Below are 26,457 nucleotides of genomic sequence, written 5' to 3' on the forward strand. Positions count from 1 at the left end.
AGAGAAACTAAACAAGATTTATTTTGTCGCAAAAGTGAACAAAACCATGTCTGATCATCACTTGCGTAATGTCAGGAGTAAACAAGGTCTTCGCGCTATGTTAGCTTAAGTCGGGCAGCCTATTGAAATGGATATTTATGACAAGAATAGAAACGTTATCATTATAAAGTGATTCAAATTTGTAGTGAAAGACGTTATTATTCGAATTATTTAAAGGTGTCAAACACTTTCAACTAACGCAGAACGTGAAGTATGTGTTGTTCCTTAAAAGTGTACAGAGGAATATGGGTTGTTGCAATGGTTGCAAATTACGGTTTTCATTTACAGTCAAAACACTGAAGAATCAAGTCCTATCATGATTTTGTGTATGCTGCGTCTACCAATGGACACCGAGTTAGTAGTTCGTCCATTTATGTACGGGAGATGACCCGTGAAGGTCCGGGATGGAATAGGCGTTCAGCAACCCATGCTTGTCATAAAAGGCGACTATGCTTGTCGTAAGAGGCGACTAACGAGATCGGGTGGTTAGGCTCGCTGACTTGGTTGACACATGTCATCGGTTCTCAGTTGCGCAGATCGATGCTCATGTAGTTGATCACTGGATTGTCTGGTCCAGACTAGATTATTTACAGAACGCTGCCATATAGGGGGGATATTGCTGAGTGCAGCGTAAAACTCACTCCCTCACTCACTGACTGGGATATATGTATAATGATTCTTCGGTATGCTGAACATACCAGCGATTTTGTAGGTCACGTTAAGCTAGCACGAACAGGGCTCTGTGTGGTATGAATTGACCTTTCAATATGGGTGATTAATATGTGCGTTTGATGTTTCTATGTGAAGTGCTGGTCTGTCTCGGCCGATGAAATCCGCGTGCATTTGTCAGAAGCGTCTGTCCTCTGAGCATCGACCTCTTGAATAGCTATTAAAATATGATTGTTACCACAATGTTCGTCTTTGGTTTTAGGCTATGGTGTAAATCGGTACAAGTACTCTAATCCGACGTTAAAGGCTGAAACGGTCTCGCTCAAAGGTGGAAAGCGCTTGATCCTTGAGCCTTCCACACATGGCACAATGAGTGAAGCCCAGTGATCGGCTCGTGTTTTGCTCCCGCTCATATCGCTGAAACAATGATGAAAATGGCGTATTCACTCCTTAGATATAAACTGATACTTTAGCCTGAGCCTGTCAGTACATTCTACACAAGGTACTACCATGTACACAGTCATTAGAGGTAACACGCCGTAGCATGTAGCAAGGAACATCAACGTTAACCCTGACCATAATGTTCTCTCCATTTGGCTACGTCAAGTAAATAGCGTTGATGTCTCTTAGTTTTTCACTGATGGAAATACCATCACCTTCAAGCTCTGTGATCTCGTCCGGTTCCAAGAAGTCATACCTGTCCTGCGAAACATAACCGGACGATGCCACAGTGACATCTTCCAAGCACGTCGCCTCTGTTTGATCATATATAGTTTCAGTCCATTGTGTATTGGCTTCTTCGTATAACTCAGCATTTCGAATTGCTTGTAAGAGTTGTCTCCCTTCTTCCGTTTCGGAATGGTCGGCGTCTGTAGGCAGATCATATGACGATTCATGTGACGTCAGTTTATGTACGTCATAAACGAAGTCTTTAAAATGGTCCATTAAACTATAAATATGCGACTGTGCTTGCAGATTATTATTTATTTTTTTCCCATTCCCAAAACGGAGACCTATGCATTTGTTGATCAGGGAGCCATTATTAAATATCAATGGCAAAGCATCCTCAAAAAGTCTCCCCGTCACTGAGTGTTCTGTGTTTATTTTCAAGCCTCTTCTCCAAGCTTGGATTTGATTGGCTGTCCCGATAGAATGGATGACAAGTACCACTTCCGCTTCCTGTATACACTTCTTGATCCATATTTCGGGCCCTAGGGACCGGAGATCATTGAAACACCAATCAACGTGCAACACATCACAGAAACAGTAAGTTTGAAGATAGAGGGCGAATGCGCCTACAAGTTTATGATGAGCTTCGTGATCCTCGGTGTATAACAGAAACACCTTTCGCCGACCCAGGGGAAGTAACTGCGTGGCAACTGAAACACAAACGAGTGAATGAGGATGACTTTCCGTTATTCAAGAAAAATACTATGGCAGCGGACATGAAAGGTCATCGTATCCTAATTACGTAGATCGATGCTCATGATGTTGATGACTGGATATTCTTGTGCACCGTGCAGACTCAATTATTTACAGACCACCGCCATATGGCTGAAATATTGCAACAACACAAACAACAAACCAATCAACCGTAACGAGCTTAAGTGATGAGTGATTTGTTTGGAAACTCAATGAAAATATGTAACAGGTTTCCATGAACGTGATGAAGCGACCTACCTTGGTCTTTATTACCTTTGGCTGCTGTCAATGGCTCTTGGCTGTCACGTGAGTTACTTCCACTTTTCCACACACGAAAAGGTCCTGAATGAAAAGTCATGGACAACTATTGTTTGAGATTAGATCTAGGCTGCTTTTCTAATTACAATATGACGCGTGTAATGTAGAAGGAACAGTAATTTTAGATATACTCACAGACAAAACTTACTAAAGTGCCGTCGGAAAAAAGAAACCAACTGCTTTTGGCTGCTACTCTGAATCCCTAAAATTTAGACAACTGCAAATAGGATGTGTCGAAATAACCCACATCGGCCTAAGAGGATGCATAAGAGGATATCCAGAAAGCGAACAAAACTTAGAAAAAATACAAATAGCAGCTGAAAGCAATAGATCAGACTATAGATGGCAATAAGGTCGCTCAGCCGGGTATGACGACGGACAGTCGACTCAACTGGCATGAAATGCACGTGTTGCGTACGGGCACAAGGAATCCTTTCAAAGATGGTTTATGTATATCCCTGTGTGCTGCATATGTCTCATCTCTTGATTAACATCTTACGTGTCTTTTTTCATAAGTTTATGGTGCAATACGTAAAAGGGTATGATACCCACAGAAAAACTGAATTCTGCCAGCCATGTCTCAAAATGTACAGGTGGCATGATCACCCGATGATCACCAGAACTGGATATTGTTTGTATATTGTTATGACATGCCGTCTGCTTGTTATAACAGTTTAATTCCCTAAAGGATTATCTTATCTCAGCTAATATCTCTATTCCCAAAGACGGACCACAACCACCGTCTGTGACACCCTGTCCTGGCACATCGTTTGAGACGACTACCTGTGGTCATGAGACTCCATGGTAGCTACAACCTTAATAGTTCCAGCATAAAAGTTATGATTCTTTGCACCAGCTATCGTTTAAAATGAAACTAAGTTTAATTTTAGAATGGACATTTAAAAAGTGTCATTTGTAATACAATATCATCGCACACTAATTTGCATAAAGTCATGGTCTGTTCCAAATAAATCGCTTTGGACGCCCTGCATTTCTCGGTTCTGCACTAATCTCTCCTCAGCAAAGCCCTTTTTTTAACATTCCCTATCTCCTCTCCGACACCACTTCTCAAACTCACTACTTTCAGGTGATGCCTACACATGTGCTCTCCTTCGGACTCGTGGACACCCACTGTCAGGGTGATGTCTCTATCTGTATCACGGATTCACTCACAGATGACGTCACAGAGTCACGCAGACGACGTCACAGAGACACTCAGACAACGTCACAGACGACGTTTGAGACAAGTTCACAGACCAAACTTATCACGCACATATTCAAAGGGTACGTACGCCACCCACGTCTTCAAAACTAACACACGGACTCTCACTGACATACCGTACCTCGACCTTTGTTCCTCACTGAGAAGGCAAAGGCCAGCAACAGCAGTAACGCAGCAAATACACCTAGCACCGACCCCAGAACGTTTTTGATGACGTCATTGGAAGACACGGATGAACCAGACAAACGGCTGGACATGCGTTCTGAAGAGAAATACATATATCAATCAAAGAAAAACATCTGAATTGTAGAATTTTGGATGTGTAAATTCTAATACTGGTACTCGTGAAAGTAGTTATTATTACATGAGTGAGTGAGTATGATTTTGCGCCGCTGCTAGCACGTTTCAATATCATACCGGTACACGAGAAATAAACTTCACACATTGCACCCATGTAGGGAATCGATCCGGGCCTTTGGCGTAAGGAGCGAACGAACGAACGCTTTAACCACTGGGCTACACCATTACCCCGTAATATAAATGAAATAAAATCGGGTTTAATGTCTAATGTTACAGTGCTGTTCCTGTGTCACCATGCACTGGTTTAACATGAACGTCCAATAAGACACACCATACCGTCAGTTCTGGTCGCAACATCGTGAGAAGGCAATAGTCCCGGATATGAAACCCATATATGCGGACTGCTACTACTATCCCCTTAATGTCGAACGCCAGGCAGGGAAATAAAAAGTACCATTGTTCTACATATGTTGTTATGAATCTGCAAGGGGTTTGAGTGCTTTCTGCTTATCGAGGCCTCTATTAACTCCACCTGGGAGGCATAAAAATGATAGGAAGTGGCTTTCATAAAGTTGCCGTCAGTTGGAACGGGGGAATCACGTTCCATTTTTTCCTGACGTCAAAACGTCAGCCTAATATGTGAGGAAAGCCAAACGAGGAATAGGTTTGTTTGCGTATGTTTTGTTTAACGCCGTTGACGGTAATGTTACACGTGCCGGTTTAAAATTGAATCTGGGCCAGAAAATAGTGATTAATATTATGATCGACAATCCGGGTTACGTTGACACGCCATGACACCGAACCCGACAGACCTCTCCATTTGATCAATAAACATCGGATGCTGGGGACACATTCTCAAACTAGAGGTGAAACGGGGCGCCCTAATCACGGTTGGCTACGGTACGTAATCACGGTTGGCTACGGTACGTATTGCGGTACAAGTTCGTCTCGGTTCGGTGTATGAGATATGATCATAATGCAGAAACTGACTATGAGAGCCAAAGATTACATTGCTTGATATTAACATGGAAAAATAACCGCATTCTTTGTTATTTTGATTGAACAAAACTGTCATTTTTTCACCAGATAGAAATGACGGTACGAAAGCAGAAAATTTAGAATATTCGGACTGGATGGAGTACGGTATACCGAACCGAAAGCAAAGTCGTTCCATACCGGAAACACCACGAGGGTGTTCCAAATCACAAGGGTTAAGTACAGAAACCCCAAGAACACTGGCAGGATCCATCTGTGTATGTTAACAGTATGAATATACTTGTAGCTAGTCTATCTCGAAGTTCAGAACCGCAGTGTTTTCCCTTCTGTTTAGCCTCTTTATCTATGCTAAAGCTCTAAATAAGTCTAGATTACCCCAGACTCAGGGTATGATTCTTCCTTCGCATCGGTGCTCCTTTTCAATTTAAAAGGAATTGTTTGTTTCTACCAATGTTATGTATATTACAGACAAAGCGTGAGTTTAGCTCCTCCGCTGTGTTCTTGGTTAGAATTGGTCTTCAGCAATCCATGGGAACTCTACTAACGTAATCGTGTGGGTAGACTACCAGACATGGTTAATGCATGTCATCGGATCCCACTTGCGGAGATCGATGCTAATAATGTCACTGGATTGTCTGGCCGGCCTCGATTATATACTGACGGGCGTCATATAGCTGGGGGGAATGGGCGTTAAAAAAACACAAAAGAAAAACAAACCTACATCGCATCGAACGTTCCTCTTTCGAGACGAAATACTGTGTAGTAGCTAAAATATTGTTCTAAGTGGTCTTAAACCCACCCAAGCACTTATAGGACAGTTCGATTTGGTAGTCCTCTTTAAACTGAAGATCCGGATTCGATTCTCACATGTGGGTGCAACGTATAAAGCTCATTTGTAATATCTCTCGCTGTGATATTGCTGGAATTGTGTCAAAAGCGGTGTAAAACTCACTCACTCACTTGATACAGCTATTACAGTTTACAAGTTGATTGGGATCACACAGTCACCTGCTTTGAACACACATTCTCAGACCACCTGCCATTAAGCCATAACGTCGGGCGTCATTGACGACGTTGATAACGGATCCACGACATGGGCCACAAATGAAACTGGTTCTAATAATCAACAGACGAAAATACACATTTATCAATGCTCCCCAAGGCGAAACCTAAGCTGGCTTTCTCAAAATTAAACAGCTTGTCCCGCGGGTAATTACAAGCCAATTTATTATTTCAAGCGAAGTCTTTAGCATTGGGTGATTTCACATTTCAGCTCAGTCTTTGGGTTGTCATGGGGATTTTAATCAAGAAGACATTTGCAGACTGTTTACCAAACTCTTTCCTGCTCAGATACCACACGTTTTAGAAACAAATGTTTGCTTTTTTCAGTCTTGAGAAAAAGTTTGAGATGAAGTTTTAGTCAACATAGCCATTACGGAACTTTGAAGTGAAGAAATCTTAATTAAACACCCGCGCAAGGGGGAAAATTGTAATTAGGTTTAAGGGGGCATTTTTTCGTTCAACGACAGAGATACGAATGTTTTTCGATGCTGGTCGACAGACATTCCTGGATTAATGGGCCATTTCTGACTGATTTGTGGAACGCTGTAGACCAATAACTGAAGAGAACAAGGAGTAAAATAGTGAGTAAGGAGTAAGGAGTGAACTCCTTAGGCATGACAGAAATACGAAATGACATTATAACGAGGTGACTTAATACACAGATTACTGTGTTAATCCTGTTCATATCTTACATTTTTTAAAGTTTGATATTAATCAGTTTTTGCGGTGAACGAGGGGACATATTACGGACGTGACTGAAATATTTGGTAAAATATCAGCAAAAATAGCAGTTTGCTAACAAACTGCAAATTGTTTTTTTGAATTATGTCCTGTGTGTAAAGTGCATTCTGTCGCGACAGTAGTGTTCGTCCCTGTCAGTCAACTACACAAACACCACCCACACAACTGTATCCCCACAATTCTCTACCACATTACTCTTAAACATCACGTTGAAGTCCCGGTTCCATTACCTGTGTGGGTACATTGTATGAAGCCCATTTCTGGTGTGCTCCGCCGTGATATTGCTGGAATATTGCTAAAACCTATTGCGGCGTAAAACTAAACTCACTCACTTACTCCAAAACCAACCTGACTGTACAGGAGGTGTCACTATGAAGGTTATGTTACTCCACACAATGTCGCAGACTATCTCACACAGTCCGCCCACAGGTTGCAGCTGAAAAGAAATACAACATATATCTTGATTGTTAAGACACATTAACATGCCGTGTTCTTCTTGCTATCGAAGGTAGCTTGCAAGTAGCGTACAATTAGTTTGCACGCGTAGCCTGCAACCTGCAACCTGCAACCTGCAACCTCATACCTACCTGCCTTTGATGTAACGAGATATCAGATCCATTTGTACATATGTTAAACGTCACTGCATGGTATCATTTTGGTCCACATGCAGTGTAATACATAACAACTGCGGAGAGGCATCAAAGCGCATGATTAAATACGGCACGATCTTCTATGATACATTCTACTCGTGAAGATTTTGGTTAGAACAGGGAGACTCTAACAGCGTTGTAGTGTATCCTTGGTTAGGACTGGCCTTCAGCAACCCATGCTTGTCGTAAGAAACGGAATCGGGTGGTCAAGCTCATCGTGTGCTCATGCTGTTGATCGCTGGATTGTCTGGTCCAGACTGGATTATGTACAAGCTGGAATATCGCTGAGTGCAGCACAATGACAAAGCGAGAAGAACAGTTTGTATTTTGGAGGGTAGGATATATATTGGGTGGGTATATTCCGTTCATATCATGGTATTTATAAGGAAATTGAATCTGCACATTCATTTGCAGGGTCGTTCTTTGAACTCTTCTTTGAACGTGCCCGCTTGTTACGGTGTTGTGTTTCAAAAACCGTGAAACGTGGATGCGTGGTGCTATATTTGTCGGAGTATTGCTCAGTGTAAAGGTACGTTGTTGAGTGAATTCGGTTTTACTCTGCATTTAGCACTATTCCAGCACTATCATGACAGTGTACACATTGTACCCATGTAGGGAATAGAACCCGGGTGTTCGGCGTGACGGGCGCTTAAATCACTAAGCTACCACACCGTCCTGTAAAGGTAAGATGAGACAGGGGGAGCACAAGTCAACCGCATTTGTGACGTGGCTGCGTGGTGCTATATTTGTCGGAGTATTGCTCAGTGTAAAGGTACGTTGTTGAGTGAATTCGGTTTTACTCTGCATTTAGCACTATTCCAGCACTATCATGACAGTGTACACATTGTACCCATGTGAGGAATAGAACCCGGGTGTTCGGCGTGACAGGCGCTTAAATCACTAAGCTACCACACCGCCCTGTAAAGGTAAGATGAGACGGGGGAAGCACAAGTCAACCCCATGTGTAGTATCATGACACATTGAGGTTTCATACATGTATCTATTCTGGCTCCAGATGAAGCTTTTTCACTGACTTCATACTTCACATGGCATTTGTTTCCTTTTTTGGGACAAATTGTCGGGAACCTTTGAAAATGGAGATGAATACGCTGCTGGAGAGAAATTTGGAAAGAGTTTCATTTAAATTAAGAGTTTCATATTATTGAAAGTAAAAGCATCAAATGTTTATTTTTCTCAGATTGTGCAACATTTCGCTTATGAATCTGGACGTGGAAGCCGTTTATTTAATGGGAGTGTCGCTCAATGACTCCAGGGGTGCTGGTTTGGCTTTTTAAAACATCTTAGATGAGGCGACACTGTCACAATGCAACATGTTCTGACCTTGAAAACTGTTGCTAAGTCACCATGTTATTGTTCAAGTGCGGCAATGCGACATAGCAAATGTGTCACTTCTAGAATTCCATACTGAACATAAAAACAAGATCTTAACTCTAGTCTGTACTTTACCGTGGCTTTGACAGTACTGACCAGTGGGCAAAGACCGAACGGGTGCACGTTCACTCTACAGGTGAAATCGCAAAGCGCGGGTTTGGTGCTGGAAATGCAAGTACAATACTCATGGGGATTATATCAAGGTCGTATGACTGTTCATTGATTGTGTTTTGTTTGTTGTTGGAATCGGCGATATTCCAACTATATGACGCCGTTATGTAAATAATCGAGTCTAGACCTGACAATCCAGTGATCAACAGCATGAGCATCGATTTACGCCATAGGATACGACAGGTGTCAACAAAGTCTGTGAACCTGTCAATCCAGTCCCGTTAGTTGATCTTATGACAATCATGGCTTGCTGAAGAGCAGTTCCAACTCTGTTAAACAACACATGTGTTGCTATTCGTTACCCATACATTTCCATGTTTCAGTGTTTAATAGCATGTAGTATTCAGATTTCACTTCAGACAAATGACGCGCCTTTGGCGGCGGGTCCACTTGTGTCCCCTGCTTTGGGATATCCACAAATTCTGTATTCAAATAAGGCAAACTGTAGCGCAAATTGGGTTACGCAGCATAGAGAATATGACCAGTCTTCTTATACTCGTATCTCGCATACGAGATACGAGTTTGCTGCACAAACCCATTTGAGTTACAATTTGCCTGGGATTCAAACTTACCCCAATTCTGTAAGTTCCAGGAGAAACGTTCCAAAACGTTGTTTTCACAATCTGCCGAGAAATGCAACAACAAATAAAGATGACAGCAGATGACAGCTTTTATAGAGGGTTGATATATTCAGTGTTACTGTAGACAGGACAGTGGTTCAAGAAACTCACACTGTGGTGATCCTGTTGCAGAATGTGCTGCCGCTTGTTGGCGGTGTTGATGCTGGAGAGTATGACGTTGTATTGTGCGATTTTGTTGCTGTTGGCGGCGTGAAATGTCACTGTGACGTTGTTGCTGTTTGCGTCAACGGAGACGTTGATGCGTGGCGTCCAGTCTGCATATCAGGGAAAGAAATAGTTTATATATACATGTAATCACGAAGAGTGGAATTAAAGTAACAATGTTTCGATTCAATATACTGACTGGAATTTAAACTGAGTGTTGTTTGTTGGCATCATGGTCAGTCTGGTCGTTCCCCCATCGGGTTTAAAGTCTAAGATGTGCTGTCATACGTACATATATTTAAGACATTAACAAAGGTTTCAAAGGTTCCGTGGTAGAATTGGCGGACATGTTGGCGCATTAGTGAAGGAAATGACGTCCAAGTAGATTTTCTTTTGTTTTGGCATACGTTCCGTCGCTCCTGGGTAAATGTTTGAAGTGCCTTTGCGTGCGTTTGAAGACAATAGCGTCACTATCTCATAAAGCTCCATAAGCACATAATGATGATGTAGACGGAACTCTGGTTTTAGTCAAACCTTTCCGCTTTTTGTTGAGATGTTCGTCCAAATGTAACCTGGCACACTTTCACATCCAACTCACTCAGACACTCTGGAATGTATATACCCTGTCGAAGGGCAGTCAATAAACATCGTTACTCCTTACCCACTGGCAGTTCCGATTGTTGCTGACGTTGCTTCACCACGATTGGACCTTTCACTGTCACGGAACAGTCAAACTGACACGCTCCGCCCACAGGCATCACCTGAAATATGGAGTTGGTGTGTATCGTCAGACTGACATTGGCATCAACTGTCAGAAGTATAACAAATTCGAGTTGCAGTTAATACGTACCTCAACTCTATACCGTCCTGTTGGGACATCGTAGAAGACTGTCTGCTGGCAACAGAACACAGAGTGAGTGAGTGGGTGAGTGAGTGAGTGAGTGAGTGAGAAAATGAGTGAGTGAGTGGTTTTACTCGGTGAGGTATACGACCTTCACAAAAAGTACCCACGTGGTGTGATGAAATCGGGTCCTCGGCGTGACTTGCATTTTCTTTACAGCTAGACGATAATTCATTTTCTTTAACCTCTGTTGAGTAGTATATTATCATAAGTAACGTTGACCCTGTTTCACAAATCGGACTCTAACTCGTAAATAAAAATATGGAGGTACGATCGCTTGCGACTTCATGACTAATTCACACAGAATCTATCACCCTCATCAACGTGAACTATCTGAATACACAACTCCATTTAGTAAGAGGTCAGATGTAAAAGCTGCGGTGGCTGAGTGGGTTTGATCGATGTTTTTGTGTTCTGGCGATTAGGCGACCCTTAGAGTATGAGAGTACTAGAATATCTACCGTACTGAGAAAATGTAATACCACAAATACAGATCATATAATATTAAGAACCAATCAAAATGCCTCTTCTGGACGCAACTTCATCACTCCATAAACGTTACATACACAACCGCATGATATGAATTTTATCTCGAAACTAGTCGTTGGTATGGAAGCCAACAACACCTTACTGGGTGATTAGCAGCGTGTGCTATGATACAAGGTAACATACCTTAAACCTGCCCTGTGTCTTCACTCTATCCTCAACTTTGAGTGTGTGCCGGTTAGATGTGTCGTGACTTATTCCTCTTAGTATGACGTCGTACTGAGTGAATCTGTAGTGACTGGGAGCAAGGCTGAAAGTGACTGTCAGGTTGTTCTCATCCACAGATGTGCGAATATAACTCCGCCAGTCGCCGGGGCCTGACGTTTACAGGGTGATTAAAACGTTGAATGCTGAACCTTAATCACGCTAATATGTGAGTGAATGAACGAGTTTAGTTTTACACCGCATTTATCAAGGCGAAGGCATCGGAATTGGGCTTCGCATGTGGAGAAAACGAACCCAGGTCTTCAGCGTGAAGAGCGAACGTTTAAAACCACTAAGCTACCCCATCGCCCCTTAAATGTAAGAAGGTTATAGATATAGCATAGCAGCATGAGTTATGGTACTGTGAATTCACCTTATCTATTGATTATGAAGGCGACGAAGATACCTCACTCAGTCATGTTGTATAACTTTATTCAATTGAGTGAGTTGAGAGCTTACGTCGCCTCAACATTTTTTCAGCCATATAGCATTCAAATCAAATTTACACAACAAAACAATTCGCAGACATATTCGCAGTATTGTGGTTATGCTAAAGGGTGAACCCTCATGATGAACCTTTTAATATAACTAATTACAAACGAAACGTCATTCACCTATTGGAGGAATGTAAACGGTCTCGGTGTAGCCCATTTCCGGTTGGTGTTGTACTTCCGGTTGTGGCAGGCTGACAAGGGTGACGGAATACTGCGAGTTGTTGGGAAGTGGATAAAGACTAAAGGTGAAATTTACCTGCAACATGAATTCATGCGGTCCCACAAATCGAATACATTTATACTATTACTGCATCGCCATCGGCGGAACCTCTATGCCTCCACACCAAGAGCACTTCACTTCTAAGTTCTACCCGGACTTTTCACGGATAGCCCGATGATACGGCGTGATGTTGATCACTGTCTCGTATGCTTTCAAACTGCAAGTAAACTTAGATTTCATTTCATATCTGCTCAAAATGTAGATATTTAAATTTCGGAATAATAATAATAAAGTAGAGGTATCTTTCTTTGCTATTTATCACTTTTTCGATTAATAGTCCAGTAAACATTAACATCAAATACCAAGTTGATTTATTCTTTCATAATTACATCATCAGGATTACATGTATGTCATTAAATCAGGGCAAGTGGAAAATTTGTCAGGACAAGTTATTTTCTTAAAGTTACTTGCCCTGTGCCAAGTGTCTTTTAAAAAAAATAACCTCTGGTCTCCACACAACTTCGATGGCAACACGTGGAACCGCACAACTTATGTAAACAAATAATTGCTACGCCAGTCGAAGTGTGTGTTGCACGTCTTTTTTGACATTTTGTCAGTGAAAATAAATAAGTAAGACACTTAGTATATTTTCGCTATAAGAAAAGTAACAGGGTTTAGTAACATATATAATATAGTGGATGGACGGATGTGACGAATCTGGCTATCAGCAGAAATAGCGGCCTGTGCAGGTCGCATGGAACTCTGAGTAGGAGAGTGGGCGTGGTACAGGGTATGTATCACAACATAATGCAAATTTGATAAACTGTAGGATCGAAGCATTAACGTTGTTATTGGAATGTCTCGTATGAAATGAACATTGTCTTGGTGTAACAGAAAAATCATTTCCTGTTAAGTGGATGTCGAATTAAATGCATTACTTGGTTCGATTCCCAACAAGGTTCACAGTTTGAAGCTAATGTCTTGTGAACTCCTCTGAACTTTCTTCTGAACAGTGCTGTTAGCACCAAGAAGAACCAACCAACTCACTCACTCACTCACTCACTCACTCACTCACTCACTCATTATTTCATTCAATGATTCTAGGCGTGTCAAACCCCGGTTTGGACATGACCGTCCCTCTGTGTACTCACATCTACGTCATGAATAGACCATGAAGCGTTCCTAAGATCAAACAGTCGACATATGGGGGAACTCCCCCTCCATCTTCCGTCCAGGGGCGCCACCGTCAACTTGAACCCCTTCATGTGGTGCAGACTACCTGAAACACAACGTCACACAGTCAGTAATATAGGCTTCATAGGTAAAAACAACATTGCTTTCTTTATTGTTTAACAATGGATGTGGCGTAATGTAGTGGTTAAAGCGTTCGGGTTCGATTCCCGACATGCGCACACTGTGTAAAGCCCATTTCTGGTGTCCCTTGTAGTGATATTGCTGGACTATTGCTAAAAGGGGCGTACAACTAAACTCAGTCGCTGTTGTTGGAAAGCATTTGGATGACGTCATTAACCACTCTCCTACCCAGAGTTCCATGAAGCCTGCATAATCCATCTGGCACAGCCAGCTTCCGTGTGACGATTTGTACTATCAAACAGTCCGTTTATAATCGTCGGATCATATCTTAAGATGATGGTTTACGATAAAGCTGTCTGTAACAAGCTAGTGACCATTGTTGACGCAATGGCCGAAAAAGGAGGACCACAGAAGGTATCCTTAAACACTATAAACTTTCTATGTAGATATGTCTTACTGTCTTTTGGGGGTTTCCACCGGAAGTAGAGACCGGACACAATAGCCAAATCACACTGTATCTCCACGGCCTTCACCTCAAAGTCACGTGGTTTGCCTGGCCACGAAAGTTGTCCCGGGGGTCGCGAGAACATCTTGACCTGGTTGGGACAGACTGGAATAACACAGTATCATAAAGATTGTAAAACAGTGTCAACCTCAACCATCGCCATACTTCCGGATTCTTTTTACAAGAGTCAGCATGCACACATTATTCGTCATTTTCAGAGAATTGATTTTTTAAAAAAACTCTATGAAAGCGAAATATTGAATTGTTTATCCAGCGTATTATCAGAAAGAAAGATAGTCGGTGATGTTTTCAAGAGTGGGTTCACGAATTTCGTATCAATCAATATTTTGTCTGTATTGTCTTAATTCTTTCCCTGTAAATCGGTAAATACCCACACTGTGTAGACCGTACAACACAAGGCAGTGTCTCCTGAAAGAAATATAACACAAACTAATTATTTTATAATCACATAATTTCATTCATACATCGAACTGCAGGCACATGTGTAAGTAATAAGGGCTAAAATACATAATTTATATATACTCATACATGATGTGCGATCCCGATGAACAAAATGTCAGGCTCATGCTGGGATCCGAAATTCACATTTCTGTAAAATACGATTACATCTATTAAGTACCCTAAACATGCCCCCACTTTTGACTGCTATATTTGGTACTGAATCATACGACCGATGAATGGTCGTTTCTCATTAACACAGATAGATCAATCACAGAATATCCACTTATTGGAGGAATGTACCTGGTACCTGGTACCTATGTTCCCACCTGGCTAAGATAATTGTCATGGAAACCACTCCAAACATAAACACGGGTGTCAGTTAACTGATACCCTGCAAGCTAGTAGAAGCTTCGAAGGTTTACTTCAATCCCGCTGGATGATCGGTGTTGGCTTGAGCCTGTGTACCCTGGTGGGGCAACGAGTACAATTGTCCCAAGAAACCCATGAGGGATTCGCGGAATGTCGACATAAAATAGACCCTGCAGTCAGGTTTGGGGACATTACTGATAATCGTACTCCATCTGCTTGTAGTGTCAGTCACTGGTTTGTCTAGTCTACAGGCTTGGCTCAGTGTTAAACAATCAACAAACAAACCAAAAGTACAGAGACAGCTGATAGGGAATTCATATTAAACCCTGTATTCAACATACATTATATGAGTGGGCTTTTGGCAATATTCCAGCAATATCACTACGAGGGATATCAGAAATAGGTTTCACGTAGTGTACCCATGTTGGGAATCGAACTCAGTTCTTCGTCGTAACGAGCGAACGCTTTAACCACTAGGTTACCCCATTGCCCCTCACATCACAAGCCCTGTTAATTTGTGCGGGAAGTATATAGATTTTCTCAGCGGTTACAACTTTCTTTTGAATCTATTCCAAACATGTACGTGTAGTTTCATTCTCAACTTGCCATCTGTGGAGCGGTAGGGGTGGCTCGTCACACGAGTGGTTAACACGGGTTCGAGTCCCCACATGGGTTCAGTGTGTGAAGTCCATTTACGGAGTCATGTTGATGCTGGAATGTTGCCGAAAGCGGTGCAAAACTAAACTCACTCACTCACACTGTAAACCACACATCCAATGACTTGGTGTGAAGCTAAAGCTGGATATGTCGAACCCCAGATTAGTCGGATCATTTTCTGATTCTAAGGAATCAAAGAGAATGGAGTTCGACTCAGGAGCCTTTCACCTCCACGGTTTTGTTTCGTAATAGCCATCGAAGCCATATCTGCATATGGAATTCTGTCGCTGTGGAGTGTAATTTGATTGGTCGACTACGTTCGGATGAGGCATTAACGAAACCAAAGTCAAAGAATGAAGTGGCAGCCCTCATGACCTTCATATATATGTGTATCGACAAATAATCAAATATCCAATTTCGACTAACCTTTAACCCCATAACTGTGCGAGACAGGCATGGGGTTAACACTAGGCCATCAGTATCACTGGCGTCACAGTTAGGGAGTTAACATTAGGCCATCAGTATTACTGGTGTCACAGTTAGGGGGTTAACATTAGGCCATCAGTATTACTGGTGTCACAGTTTGGGGGTTAACATTAATCCATCAGTATTACTGGTGTCACAGTTAGGGTGTTAACATTAAGCCATCAGTATTACTGGTGTCACAGTTTGGGGGTTAACATTAATCCATCAGTATTACTGGTGTCACAGTTAGGGGGTTAACACTAGACCATCAGTATCACTGGTGTCACAGTTAGGGAGTTAACATTAGGCCATCAGTATTACTGGTGTCACAGTTTGGGGGTTAACATTAATCCATCAGTATTACTGGTGTCACAGTTTGGGGGTTAACATTAATCCATCAGTATTACTGGTGTCACAGTTAGGGGGTTAACATTAAGCCATCAGTATCACAGAGTCACATGATTTATAATTTCCGGAACAGACCGGAAGGAAGGAAGCTCCTGACGCCATATGACGTACCTGGACTGTGCAGTTCGTGTCTGGTCGACACCTGGATGTGTCTGTAGAGTGGCCAGTGGTCAACAGCAAGAGGATTAAACACAGTGCAGGAAACGAACATCTCGGGGTCACTGTCCACCACATGGTCACTCCAGGGCAGTGGGCGTTTTCTGAAACACGTGTTCAAAACATGTCTAGTAAGTGAGTTAAGTTTTTATAGCAATATCACGGCGGAGGAATGCTAGAAATTGGCTTCACGTATGAGGTATCGAACCCGGTCCTCGGTGAGACGAGTAAACGCATTAACGACTGGACTACTCAACCGCCTCTCGAAACATGAGGAAAGTGCACTCATGAGACATATGGTTGACACCGGGCCTATGGAATATATATGTATATAATAACAATCTCATAGAGGTACTTTTTGAAAATACTCCGTAGTGGCTGAATGTTAAGTCATAGGTGTACAATTCTGTCTTTGTTGAAATGTTGTGAGCCTAGGGGATTCAATGTAAGAGTAAAGCCACCTGTCATGCAAGCCAGCTTACGGTGCTTAGATATGATTTTATGTGTCTGTTGTTAACTGGTACTTTTCAAAGGCCCGACGACTTCATCATATCCAAAATCACCGAGCTGTCTGATCCAGACACGAATATTCGTGTACCTTAAACATTCCTGAGTTCGACCAGGGAGTCTATATAGAGGGGGAGAAGAAACTCCTCGAAAAGCCGCTGAACGTATGTCTCGGGTCGTTAGGTAACCAGTGTAGCCAATATGGTGGCAGCGTGGTATTTAGGATTGAACCCGGTTTATTTTCAGCAGCTGATTAAGTTCGCTGAGTGTTGTAACAACTGAAATCCTACATGCAGATGTAGGTTAACCATTTTGTCACTTCAGTTCAAGTCAAATAATTGGTATTAGTGTCCGTATAAGGAGAGCAGATTTGTGGTAAAGTTTCAAGCTCACTGGCTTCTCTTCTCGATTCACCGCGAAGATAGACTAAATTGTGCCGATAAAAACTTCTTTAGAAGGAAACCATACCTTTAGTTGAAAGTTATTTGAAAGTAATAGTGTTAGTTGAAAGTAATAGTGACAGTTTTATGACTTAAAGGGTGTATGACTTGTTAGGGTGTAACTGAGGTGTGTGAAAAATATGACACTTCGCCGATCTATTCTGATCCGCAACTGAAATGCTACACGCCATTGTTTGAGTGTTTCTAGTTATATCTTCAAAAACAACTTTTACATGCACCTTTAATTCTTATGAGGGGAATATACTATCAGGTGAAATGTGTTTGCAAGTAATAGTGATAGTTTCATAATCTAAAACAAAATGTTAGAGTATATTTGAGGTGTGTGAAAAATATGACATATCGCCGATCTGATATGATTCGCCATTGGTGCTTGAGGGTTATTGTTCCATAACTTCTTTCTTTCTTGTTGATCTTATTATTTGACAAAACTGGAAAGGTGTTTTAGAACGCTTTCTGACAGTTTTACACTTTATTTTTGAGGGCAGTGTGACAGTGTCAGTTAACATTTTGTTAATGCCCATTCCATTCCCAACATGCCATAAGATATCTGAATTAATTATTGATGTGAACAAAAATGTCTCAAAGTAGATTTTTTAAAAGGACAGCTGATGTTAACACGTGTTCTCGCGATACTTTTGCGTTCTTTAACATGTTTTGGGAATCATTTATTCTTTCAGTCATTCACATATGTACTTCTTTCTTTTATTCTTTTTCTTTCTTTCTTTCTTTCTTTCATTCATTCACATAATTCTTGCTCTTAATAATTCTTACTATAATTCATTCATTCATTCATTCATTCATTGTAAAATTCCGACCGATACAATAAACTGGCTAAAACTGAAGTTCTGAAGTAGCGCTGGGAACAAGCCAAGTCCCTGTGTGCGTTGGCGCATGACGAGGCACACGCTAATTAGTACAGATGGTAAAGAAAGCAAGCGAGTGACCTATCCCTGTTGTAGAGTATCCCCGGTTCGACCAATAAATCATGCAAGCAACAAATAGTCAAATCGTTATTCAGGCCCCCCTAAGTAATTGAAGGAATTACAGCAAATTTGAAGGAATTGCATCTCAAATGGAAACAAACGCAGCCCACTCGCGAAACAATTGCAGCGATATCGGTAGTTTAGCGGTAATAACAGAAATACATCGGCCCTATCGGAAGCAATGTCGGTAATACTGGAAACACGATCGGCCATCTTCGGAGATTTTTCGGTCGCGAGCGGAAACTCACGCAGCAAAACATGGCGTCGTTGGAAGAAGCACCCGTCTCGGTGAGATTTGTTTTTAGTTTCTACTATTACATTTGTATACTTATCCATCTTTGACCACCCGTGTTGAATGCGTTTAGGTATGAGGTGTTGTCGGGGCAATAGCTTATGTTTCTAGGAAAAGATAGTCACTCTAGGAGAGCGTCACAAGTCATGCCCCTGTTGTTTGTTTACATCTGAACATCGAAGTCGTGCCGATGATTACGAACGTGAGCCATATATAACATCATTTTTTTTTGTAAAATGTGTTTAAATTTGTCAATTGCACTTCGGAGCAAGAAAAATTATGGCTCATAAACTTCTTCATGGCGCACGTTCATGATGTTCGTAATCATCGGCACGACTTCGATGTTCAGATGTAAACAATCTCCAGGGGCATGACTTGTGACACCCTTCTGCAGTGACAATCTTTTCCTAAAAACATAAGCTATTGTCCCGACAACACCTCATACCTAAACGCATTCAACACGGGTGGTCAAAGATGGATAAGTATGAAAATGTAATAGTAGGAACTAAAAACAAATCTCACCGAGACGGGTCCTTCTTCCAACGACGCCATGTTTTGCTGCGTGAGTTTCCGCTCGCGACCGAAAAATCTCCGAAGATGGCCGATCGTGTTTCCAGTATTACCGACATTGCTTCCGATAGGGCCGATGTGTTTCTGTTATTACCGCTAAACTACCGATATCGCTGCAATTGTTTCGCGAGTGGGCTGCGTTTGTTTCCATTTGAGATGCAATTCCTTCAAATTTGCTGTAATTCCTTCAATTACTTAGGGGGGCCTGTTATTGGTCTCCTAGAAACAGTTCCTGGAAGTAGTATTCACAAGTGAAATGGTAAAGAATAACGACTCTTGACAACAACCAGTCAAGTGGTTTCTGATATTCTTCAAGGTGTCCGATGGATGTTGACCTGTGCGTCAGCGACCACCTTGACCTGATTCAACAACAGGTCTTACAACAGAACACCCTATATTTGTGAAGTGATAAAGTACGAACATTTGTTTCCGCTTCAGTACCATGTCCGCGTGTTCGCGACGGTTGAGAAGTACTAATGACAAATTGTTTGGACAAGCAATTTATTATCCACAGAACCAGCTCAACTCTTCAGTAAACCTCCGCTTTCAACCAGCTCCTCGAGATCTGACAATGGGTGATTTAAGGACATGTCAAAACATTGAATACAGAACAGCCTCGTTTCCTGTTCCGTCCTGTTGCGCAACCTAGTGTGATAACCAATCCAGAATTCTTACGCTATATCATTTAACTGGATGCATAAATTTTCATCAGTATGATTTGATACGTCTAAGCACGCGCCTCATGATCCTAGCAAACACGTCGTACATCGTGCGTTGTCGTACAGCGAGCCCTGACAAACTGAAACCTGGAAATCGTGGAAATCTCAACCGAGCCTCTGCCGCTAGAGAGGTTTGGCGGAACTGATATTACAACCAGTGAACCAGAGGCTTTGTGAATCATTTCACGTAACCAGTGACCTCACTAAACTGGGGCAGTCTGTGATTCCATTGTAAAGGTATGCTTCCTGAACCTCGACATAAAATATAGAAAGACGGTGTTACTAAAGTTTAAAATTAAAATTTATTGGTAAAAAAACATTTTCTTATGAAACAAGGAATTAGAATTCAGTTTAACCAGAGTTGTTTGTGGTGTCTATTTTCACTTTCACAAGAGAAAATTCGGATCGGCTGAAAATAGGTCTGAATAGGTTAATGAGACATATGTTTCGGTATGTTGCGTCATGGCACCATTCGGTGTTAGACTGAATTTTGTGAGTTAATGCCAGCGAGAACAAGAAGATGAATCGTTTATAGGAGTGAGTGAGTTTTATGTCGAGTGAGTTTAATTTCGAATATGTTGACTCTACTTTTAGCAATATTCCAAGGGCATGGGGACATCAGAGAAAGGGTTCGCACATCCTTGTGGAGAATCGAACCCAGGTCTTCGAAATGAAACGGACGCTTTGAAAAATCACCAGGCTACACCAGAGCTCCACGGTTTTATGTATAAATTGATACGTCGAGTTTGCGATTCCCAGAAACTGGTTCTCATGGTAATTTCGAAATGGAACTTGGATTCCTAGAGGAAAAATGGCAGTCAAAATATTGTACACGTGTACTGTATCCATTCTTATGAGTGACGTTCATAATTTTGAATTTCGGATATAATTACGTTTGCGAAGGAGAAGACGAACGTCACATTTCCAGATTCTTAATTAAACAGTTCCGTCTCGTTTATTCTGAGATGTACGATTTATCTACAGGTATACACGTTCAGGGCAAAATTATGTTTTGTTACACTACAAATGCGGATAAAGAAAAATCTGTTGTGATGTCTGTTGCTGAGAAGCGTTAGCCAGAAAAACCTATCTCCAGTATGTGATCCTAATGTTATGCGTGTTAGGTGGACGGAGCCCAGTCTGAAATTTAACAGTGCGGTACTCAAGAATCTATATGTTGCAAATATGACAAAGGATTTCACTGTTTCTAGAGCAAAATCTGTCAGAAAGATACTTATTCATAGTATGCATGCTTTGATACTCTATATGCTGAATTTGACTGCCTTACAGAAATAATCAAATGTCAGACGTTTGAAATGTTGTGAAGTTTGTCTGTATGTAAGTGATGAAAGACTTGATTTTATACATCCCTCAAATGGCAAATAACCCTGTTTAGTAGCTGACCAAATGGAGTTTTGGACTGGTCACGTATATATCATATGCATCCGTAAATGCGTATTTTTTTAATATTGTGGGTAGAGACCCCTGATGATCCGGGTTAGAATTGGTATTGTTTGTCGTAAGAGGCGACTAACGGGATCGGGTGGTCAGGCTCACTGACTTGGTTGACACATGTCATCGTATCAAAATTTCATAGATCGATGCTCATGATGTGTTCATCACTGGATAGACTGGTCCAGTCACGCTGCAAGCCACTTTGTTTTCGTGTTAGCCCAATACGTTGCAAAGCATTATGTTACATAGTTTTGAGGGCATGGCAAACCCTTTTAGCGACAGACATGTGTAAGCCCGGGCGTTCTGAAAGTGGTAGCTATTTACATGTGGCCGTCATACAGCTGGAAAAACGCAAGAAATAAAACAACAAAAAAAACCCCCCAAAATACTGTGGGAAGGACATTTTTTAGGTTTCAAAACACTGTTTTAACGAATAAAATTCTAAAGATAAAATAAAGTTGAGTCATAGACTTTAAATTGTATAACGTGTTAAAGAGCAGGGTGACACACACAGACTTCCTTTCTCATAGTACTAATACAAGCACGGTGACTTTCATGTGCTTATACACATTCATAGATGTCCCTCATCAGAAATCCCCATACAGTGTTTGCTCATGTGCTCCTGACTTCTTCCTGTGCATGTTCATGGATATAGTACGGATCTCTCGCTCAAATTGATTTACCACTTAAAGAATTCACCTAAAACGTTTTAAGAAATGAAAGACTAGTGGACAGAATCCACGAATTCCGTGTTCTGAGCAATCGGAATGTGGTTCTTATCCGTGACGGAGCTGACCTACACGTACGAGCGAGGTCACACAGGATCAGTTAATCATTCGAAACCTTCCATTGGCAGATCCTGGACACTATGGTCGCACCTCCAAACGGTTAAAATATAAAGTTACTGAAAATAATAATTAGATTATTTACAGTCTTAATTCTTTTCAGGGCCACAACAATTGACAGTCCTTCGTTCACCCTTGCTTCCCTCCTTTATATTTGCTTCTGTTATATAACCTCAATCAACAAGAGACCGGGCGGGCAAATAAATACATTTACTTTTTCTTTTTCAAATTGTGTTAAATCACTGTATCAAAGTACTGAAATTAGGCGCTTAGTTCTGTAGTCCTATATAGATATATGACGTATATCGAGTCGCTTTGAAATTGAGCGAAGGTGGAGAAATGTCAAGCTAATGAAGTTTTTTTTAATGTGTATACAAGGGTACTGTGGAGAAAACCGGACTGCAAAGAGTCCGGATTTGACAGATTCCACTGTATTTCTTTTTGAGAGTTTTTTCCAGAGTCAACTGATGCGAGAATACTTATAATCATTTCACGTTGGAATGAAAATTCACTGTAGAAGGCAGACAAACACATACGGCCATCTGGATGTAACGTCCCTAATCGATGTAACGTCCCTAATCGATGTAACGTCCCCAATGACTGTAGACGGGAGATTGCAGACAAACACATACGACCATCTGGATGTAACGTCCCTAATCGATGTAACGTCCCTCATCACTGTGAGAAGAATGAGTTCTTTTGTCATAACTGAATAATTATGCTACCCAATGGAATGATTGATGCAAATACTCCTTAGCGGGACTCAATATTAGAGTCAGTCCCGACAACCTGGCTGATGAAGGCGACTTAGCTGGTCACGCAGCGATACATGACCTGTCGTCATTCACAAAATCACCTGGTAACAATCACTGTCTTGCAATTGGTTGACACATGTCATCGTAATGTAATGGCTTAGATAGATGCTCATGGTTTTGATCACTCGATTATCTGGTCCAAATTTACAGAGCGCCTCCACATAGCTGGAACATTGCTGAGTGCGACGTTAAACGAGAAGCTAACAAACTAAATACACCACCACCTAGTTGAATTTGCTGAGCTAGGAGTTAAAAACATGTAAACTATAACTGCTAGTGTTGGGAGCGACTGAGCGAGTCCTTGGACATGTTTTTTGACAATGGTGAAAATTATTTGTGTAGATATATACTTCATCTTCTGAAAAAGAAACATTGTGAGTTCCAAGCACTGTTTACTCTAGAGAGAGAAAAACGTTTCGCAACATGAGTCACTTAAACAAACGTCCAAGTTCAGAGAATATGAGACCGGTGGTATATATTCTACAGTCTGAGACTTACCCGAGTTTGGGGGTCCTGTCAGCCGGCCTCTGTACGGTGATGCAATGCTGCAGTTACCCACGCTGGGTGCCACGTAGTTCTTATCACCGATCAGTGGAACCGCTCGCCTATCTCACTGTAATCACGTGATGCTTTACGTCCGTGATTTATGGATTCGATTTCACATGGCACTTTATTGACCACTCTAATTATCAAAATACTGTTCGGTCAAAATAGGGTCCCAGATGTTAGGCAAGGTCTCTGAGGTTCCTATTTGACAACTGGTTTTGGGAAGGTCTTTTGGTCTAGCGTAGGTGTTGGAATTTCATATAAATCTCATGAGTTTCCGGTAGGTCTCACAGTTTAAGGGTTGGTCTACGTTGTGGTGTTTGGGAAAAGCGTCTGACCTAGGGTAGGTCTCGGGGTTCGGGTAGATTCTCTGTTTCGGATAGGTCGTTGACGTCCATGTTAATCATGTATTTCGGGTAGGTCTCTACACGTAAAACCGGTAGGCCTCCAAGTTTACGGATTACCGTCCAAGAGTCGGTTTGGTGTTTGGGTAGATTTGATAGTGTAGGGTATCTCTTTCGGATTTCAAGTTAATCTTCAGGTTTCGGATAGGACCCTGTGTTTCTTCTTATGGTTTCTGGTAGGTGTCCCTGTTTAATAGTTGTCTGAGATTCGGGTTGGAAAATCATCTGACTTAGGGTTCAGTTTCGGTTAGGCCTTCTGGGTCCGACAGATCTGATAGGTTCAGTGAAGTGTTTGTTCAACAGACTTTGTTTCATTAGCTCCAGAGCTTGAAATAGGTGCCCGTGACAGATTGTTCTTATCTCATCTCACGAACTATAGCAGCAGTAAAATGCAAACAGATGTTAATCAGAACACGCTGGTCACCATACACGATGACATGTTACCTCCGCTCCTGTTTGTTCACGTACATTCCTAACGGGATGAAATGTCTTGACTCTAAGATTACGTGGGGATCGACTGAGGAAATACGAGAGTAGCTGTACGGAGTGTATCCGTGTAACGTTGAGGTCTGTAACGACCCCACTGAATACTACAGCGTTCTCGACCTCCTCCTCCACTCATCTATTTTCTGCGTTAATGGTCTTCAGATCTTGTAGACATCCAAGAAGGACACCAGGCACCTTTACACTCCCTAGCGTTGGCTGTTTAACAGTAGTATATATCTGTATAACAGTGCTTCACATTCCATCCGTGCCCTAGGTTATGCTTCTCACATCTTTGAGACACCCACGAACCTCCACAGGCCTTATTACTCTATCCGACACCGTCTGCTCAACTCACAGCACCTGTCGATGTATTTGAATGTTTCACAGTCCCTCCCTATAACACTTTCACTCCATATCTGTGTATACACTCACCAAGCAAACATAATCTTGGCATTAATTCGGGCAGGTCAGCCTGAAACACAAACTAATCCATATGACGCCTTATCAGGAATTTGTCTCCAGCTCTCAACAACCTGTCTGTGTTAACTCTCGCCAACTGTAGTTTCACAAGGAAGTGTACAGGTAAATATGTACCTGTATCCAGCGTTACTCTGGCTGAAGGAGTTCGTCTTGGCCTGTATAAGCAGATAACATCACACTGATCTGTTACTCGGGGATCTCGATTCATGACCTGAGATAAGTGGTAACCTCCAGCTGGCCACCACTTTCGTTGTGTTTGTCTCACACTTGGGGTGGGTATTGCAGACAAGTTTCATGTTGCGATATGTATTGCAATATATTGCGAGGCGGTTCTTTCTTTCTTTATTTATTTTTCTTTTTGAAAAAAGCTACATATATTCTTGATTCAGTTGACTTAATGCTTGTTTTAGAAAGCAGAAACACAAAAAGATCACTAAGCTTGATTAAGCTGCAACAAAATTAAAACTTTTAATAATGACAAGATGGAAATGTAGATAATATGTGTAAAAATGAAGCATGGGAGAGAACAAGTTAACATCAGCACAGTGGTTACTAGTTCGAACTAGTTTCTCCACTCAAAAAGCCCTGGTATTTCAGACAACAATTTGACCTGATCAGGACATATATCAGCTATCAGATGTCATTATTGAGTAAACATTTACAACATTCAGATCTAATACACGACGAAACATTTGAATAAAAATTAAGACTACAACCTCAAACGGAACTCAGCTTGACTTCAGGTGTCAATATCCGAAGATTTCCCAAATGCATGTCCAAATACCGGTTTTCGATCAGCGCATCGTAATGTGTATCGTTTGCACGTCTGAACCGGATATACCGGTAAACCGGTTACATTGCACAGCCATATTTCGCAGTCTGGACTAGACACTCCCGTGATCAACACTATTAGCATTGATCGTTTGGCATACAGCGACATGCACAGGGACTTGTATCGCTTAGAAATGGCGTTCGCAAGACACAAAGGTGTATAGACCCTACCCTAGTACTATGTAGAAGGAAAGGGATGTAACGAAGAAACCACGCCCTCCTCGATCAAAGTTACATGTCACTGTGTAAAACTTTTTAAGGCCCCGTCGATGCCACCGGATCGAAAGCCAGATGATTTCCCTGCAAAATGAGCTATAAATGGTCACAATCGAATCATTATTTCAAAAGTTATACGCCACGAATCATCGAAAACAGCTACCTCCGCAATTTCACGCCAAAATCATGGATCACCAAAAACGGCGAAAACTCACCTTTTAAATTCGTTTGTTAATTCCAGCCACGTTGACAGTATCAGCGTTGTGTTGGATTCGATTGGCTGCAGCATTCCGCGGGTCAGAAAACTTATTGTAACATCTACATGTCATTTTCTCGACAGTAAGCAGGCATTTTCACCAAAATCGCCGGCAATCCTACT

General features: G+C 41.7%; 1 protein-coding gene across 4 annotated transcripts; it reads right to left on the bottom strand.

Annotated features, from left to right (window-relative positions):
• Positions 1-24,981, bottom strand: LOC137297139 (uncharacterized). 4 transcript variants are annotated; one of them, XM_067829155.1, is made up of 16 exons: positions 23,614-24,403; positions 16,424-16,572; positions 14,347-14,380; positions 13,904-14,056; positions 13,284-13,411; positions 12,033-12,168; positions 11,341-11,531; positions 10,618-10,662; positions 10,429-10,528; positions 9,714-9,877; positions 9,555-9,605; positions 7,118-7,205; positions 3,792-3,932; positions 2,389-2,472; positions 1,365-2,087; positions 1-1,125 (listed from the first exon to the last, which is right to left on the bottom strand). In XM_067829155.1, the coding sequence occupies exons 2-16, from the start codon at positions 16,544-16,546 to the stop codon at positions 1,118-1,120; spliced, it is 2,169 nt and encodes a 722-aa protein (XP_067685256.1). In that variant the 5' UTR covers positions 16,547-16,572; positions 23,614-24,403; the 3' UTR covers positions 1-1,117. The 4 variants fall into 4 exon arrangements, with proteins under 4 accessions (XP_067685256.1, XP_067685254.1, XP_067685255.1 ...); XM_067829153.1 differs by lacking the exon at positions 1-1,125 and having other exon boundaries at positions 1,299-2,087; positions 10,618-10,659; positions 23,614-24,981; XM_067829154.1 differs by lacking the exon at positions 1-1,125 and having other exon boundaries at positions 1,299-2,087; positions 2,404-2,472; positions 10,618-10,659; positions 23,614-24,881.
• Positions 24,982-26,457: the final 1,476 nt, after the last annotated feature.

The sequence above is a fragment of the Haliotis asinina genome, chromosome 9 (genome assembly GCF_037392515.1).
Source record: "Haliotis asinina isolate JCU_RB_2024 chromosome 9, JCU_Hal_asi_v2, whole genome shotgun sequence".
NCBI classification, from domain to species: domain Eukaryota; kingdom Metazoa; phylum Mollusca; class Gastropoda; order Lepetellida; family Haliotidae; genus Haliotis; species Haliotis asinina.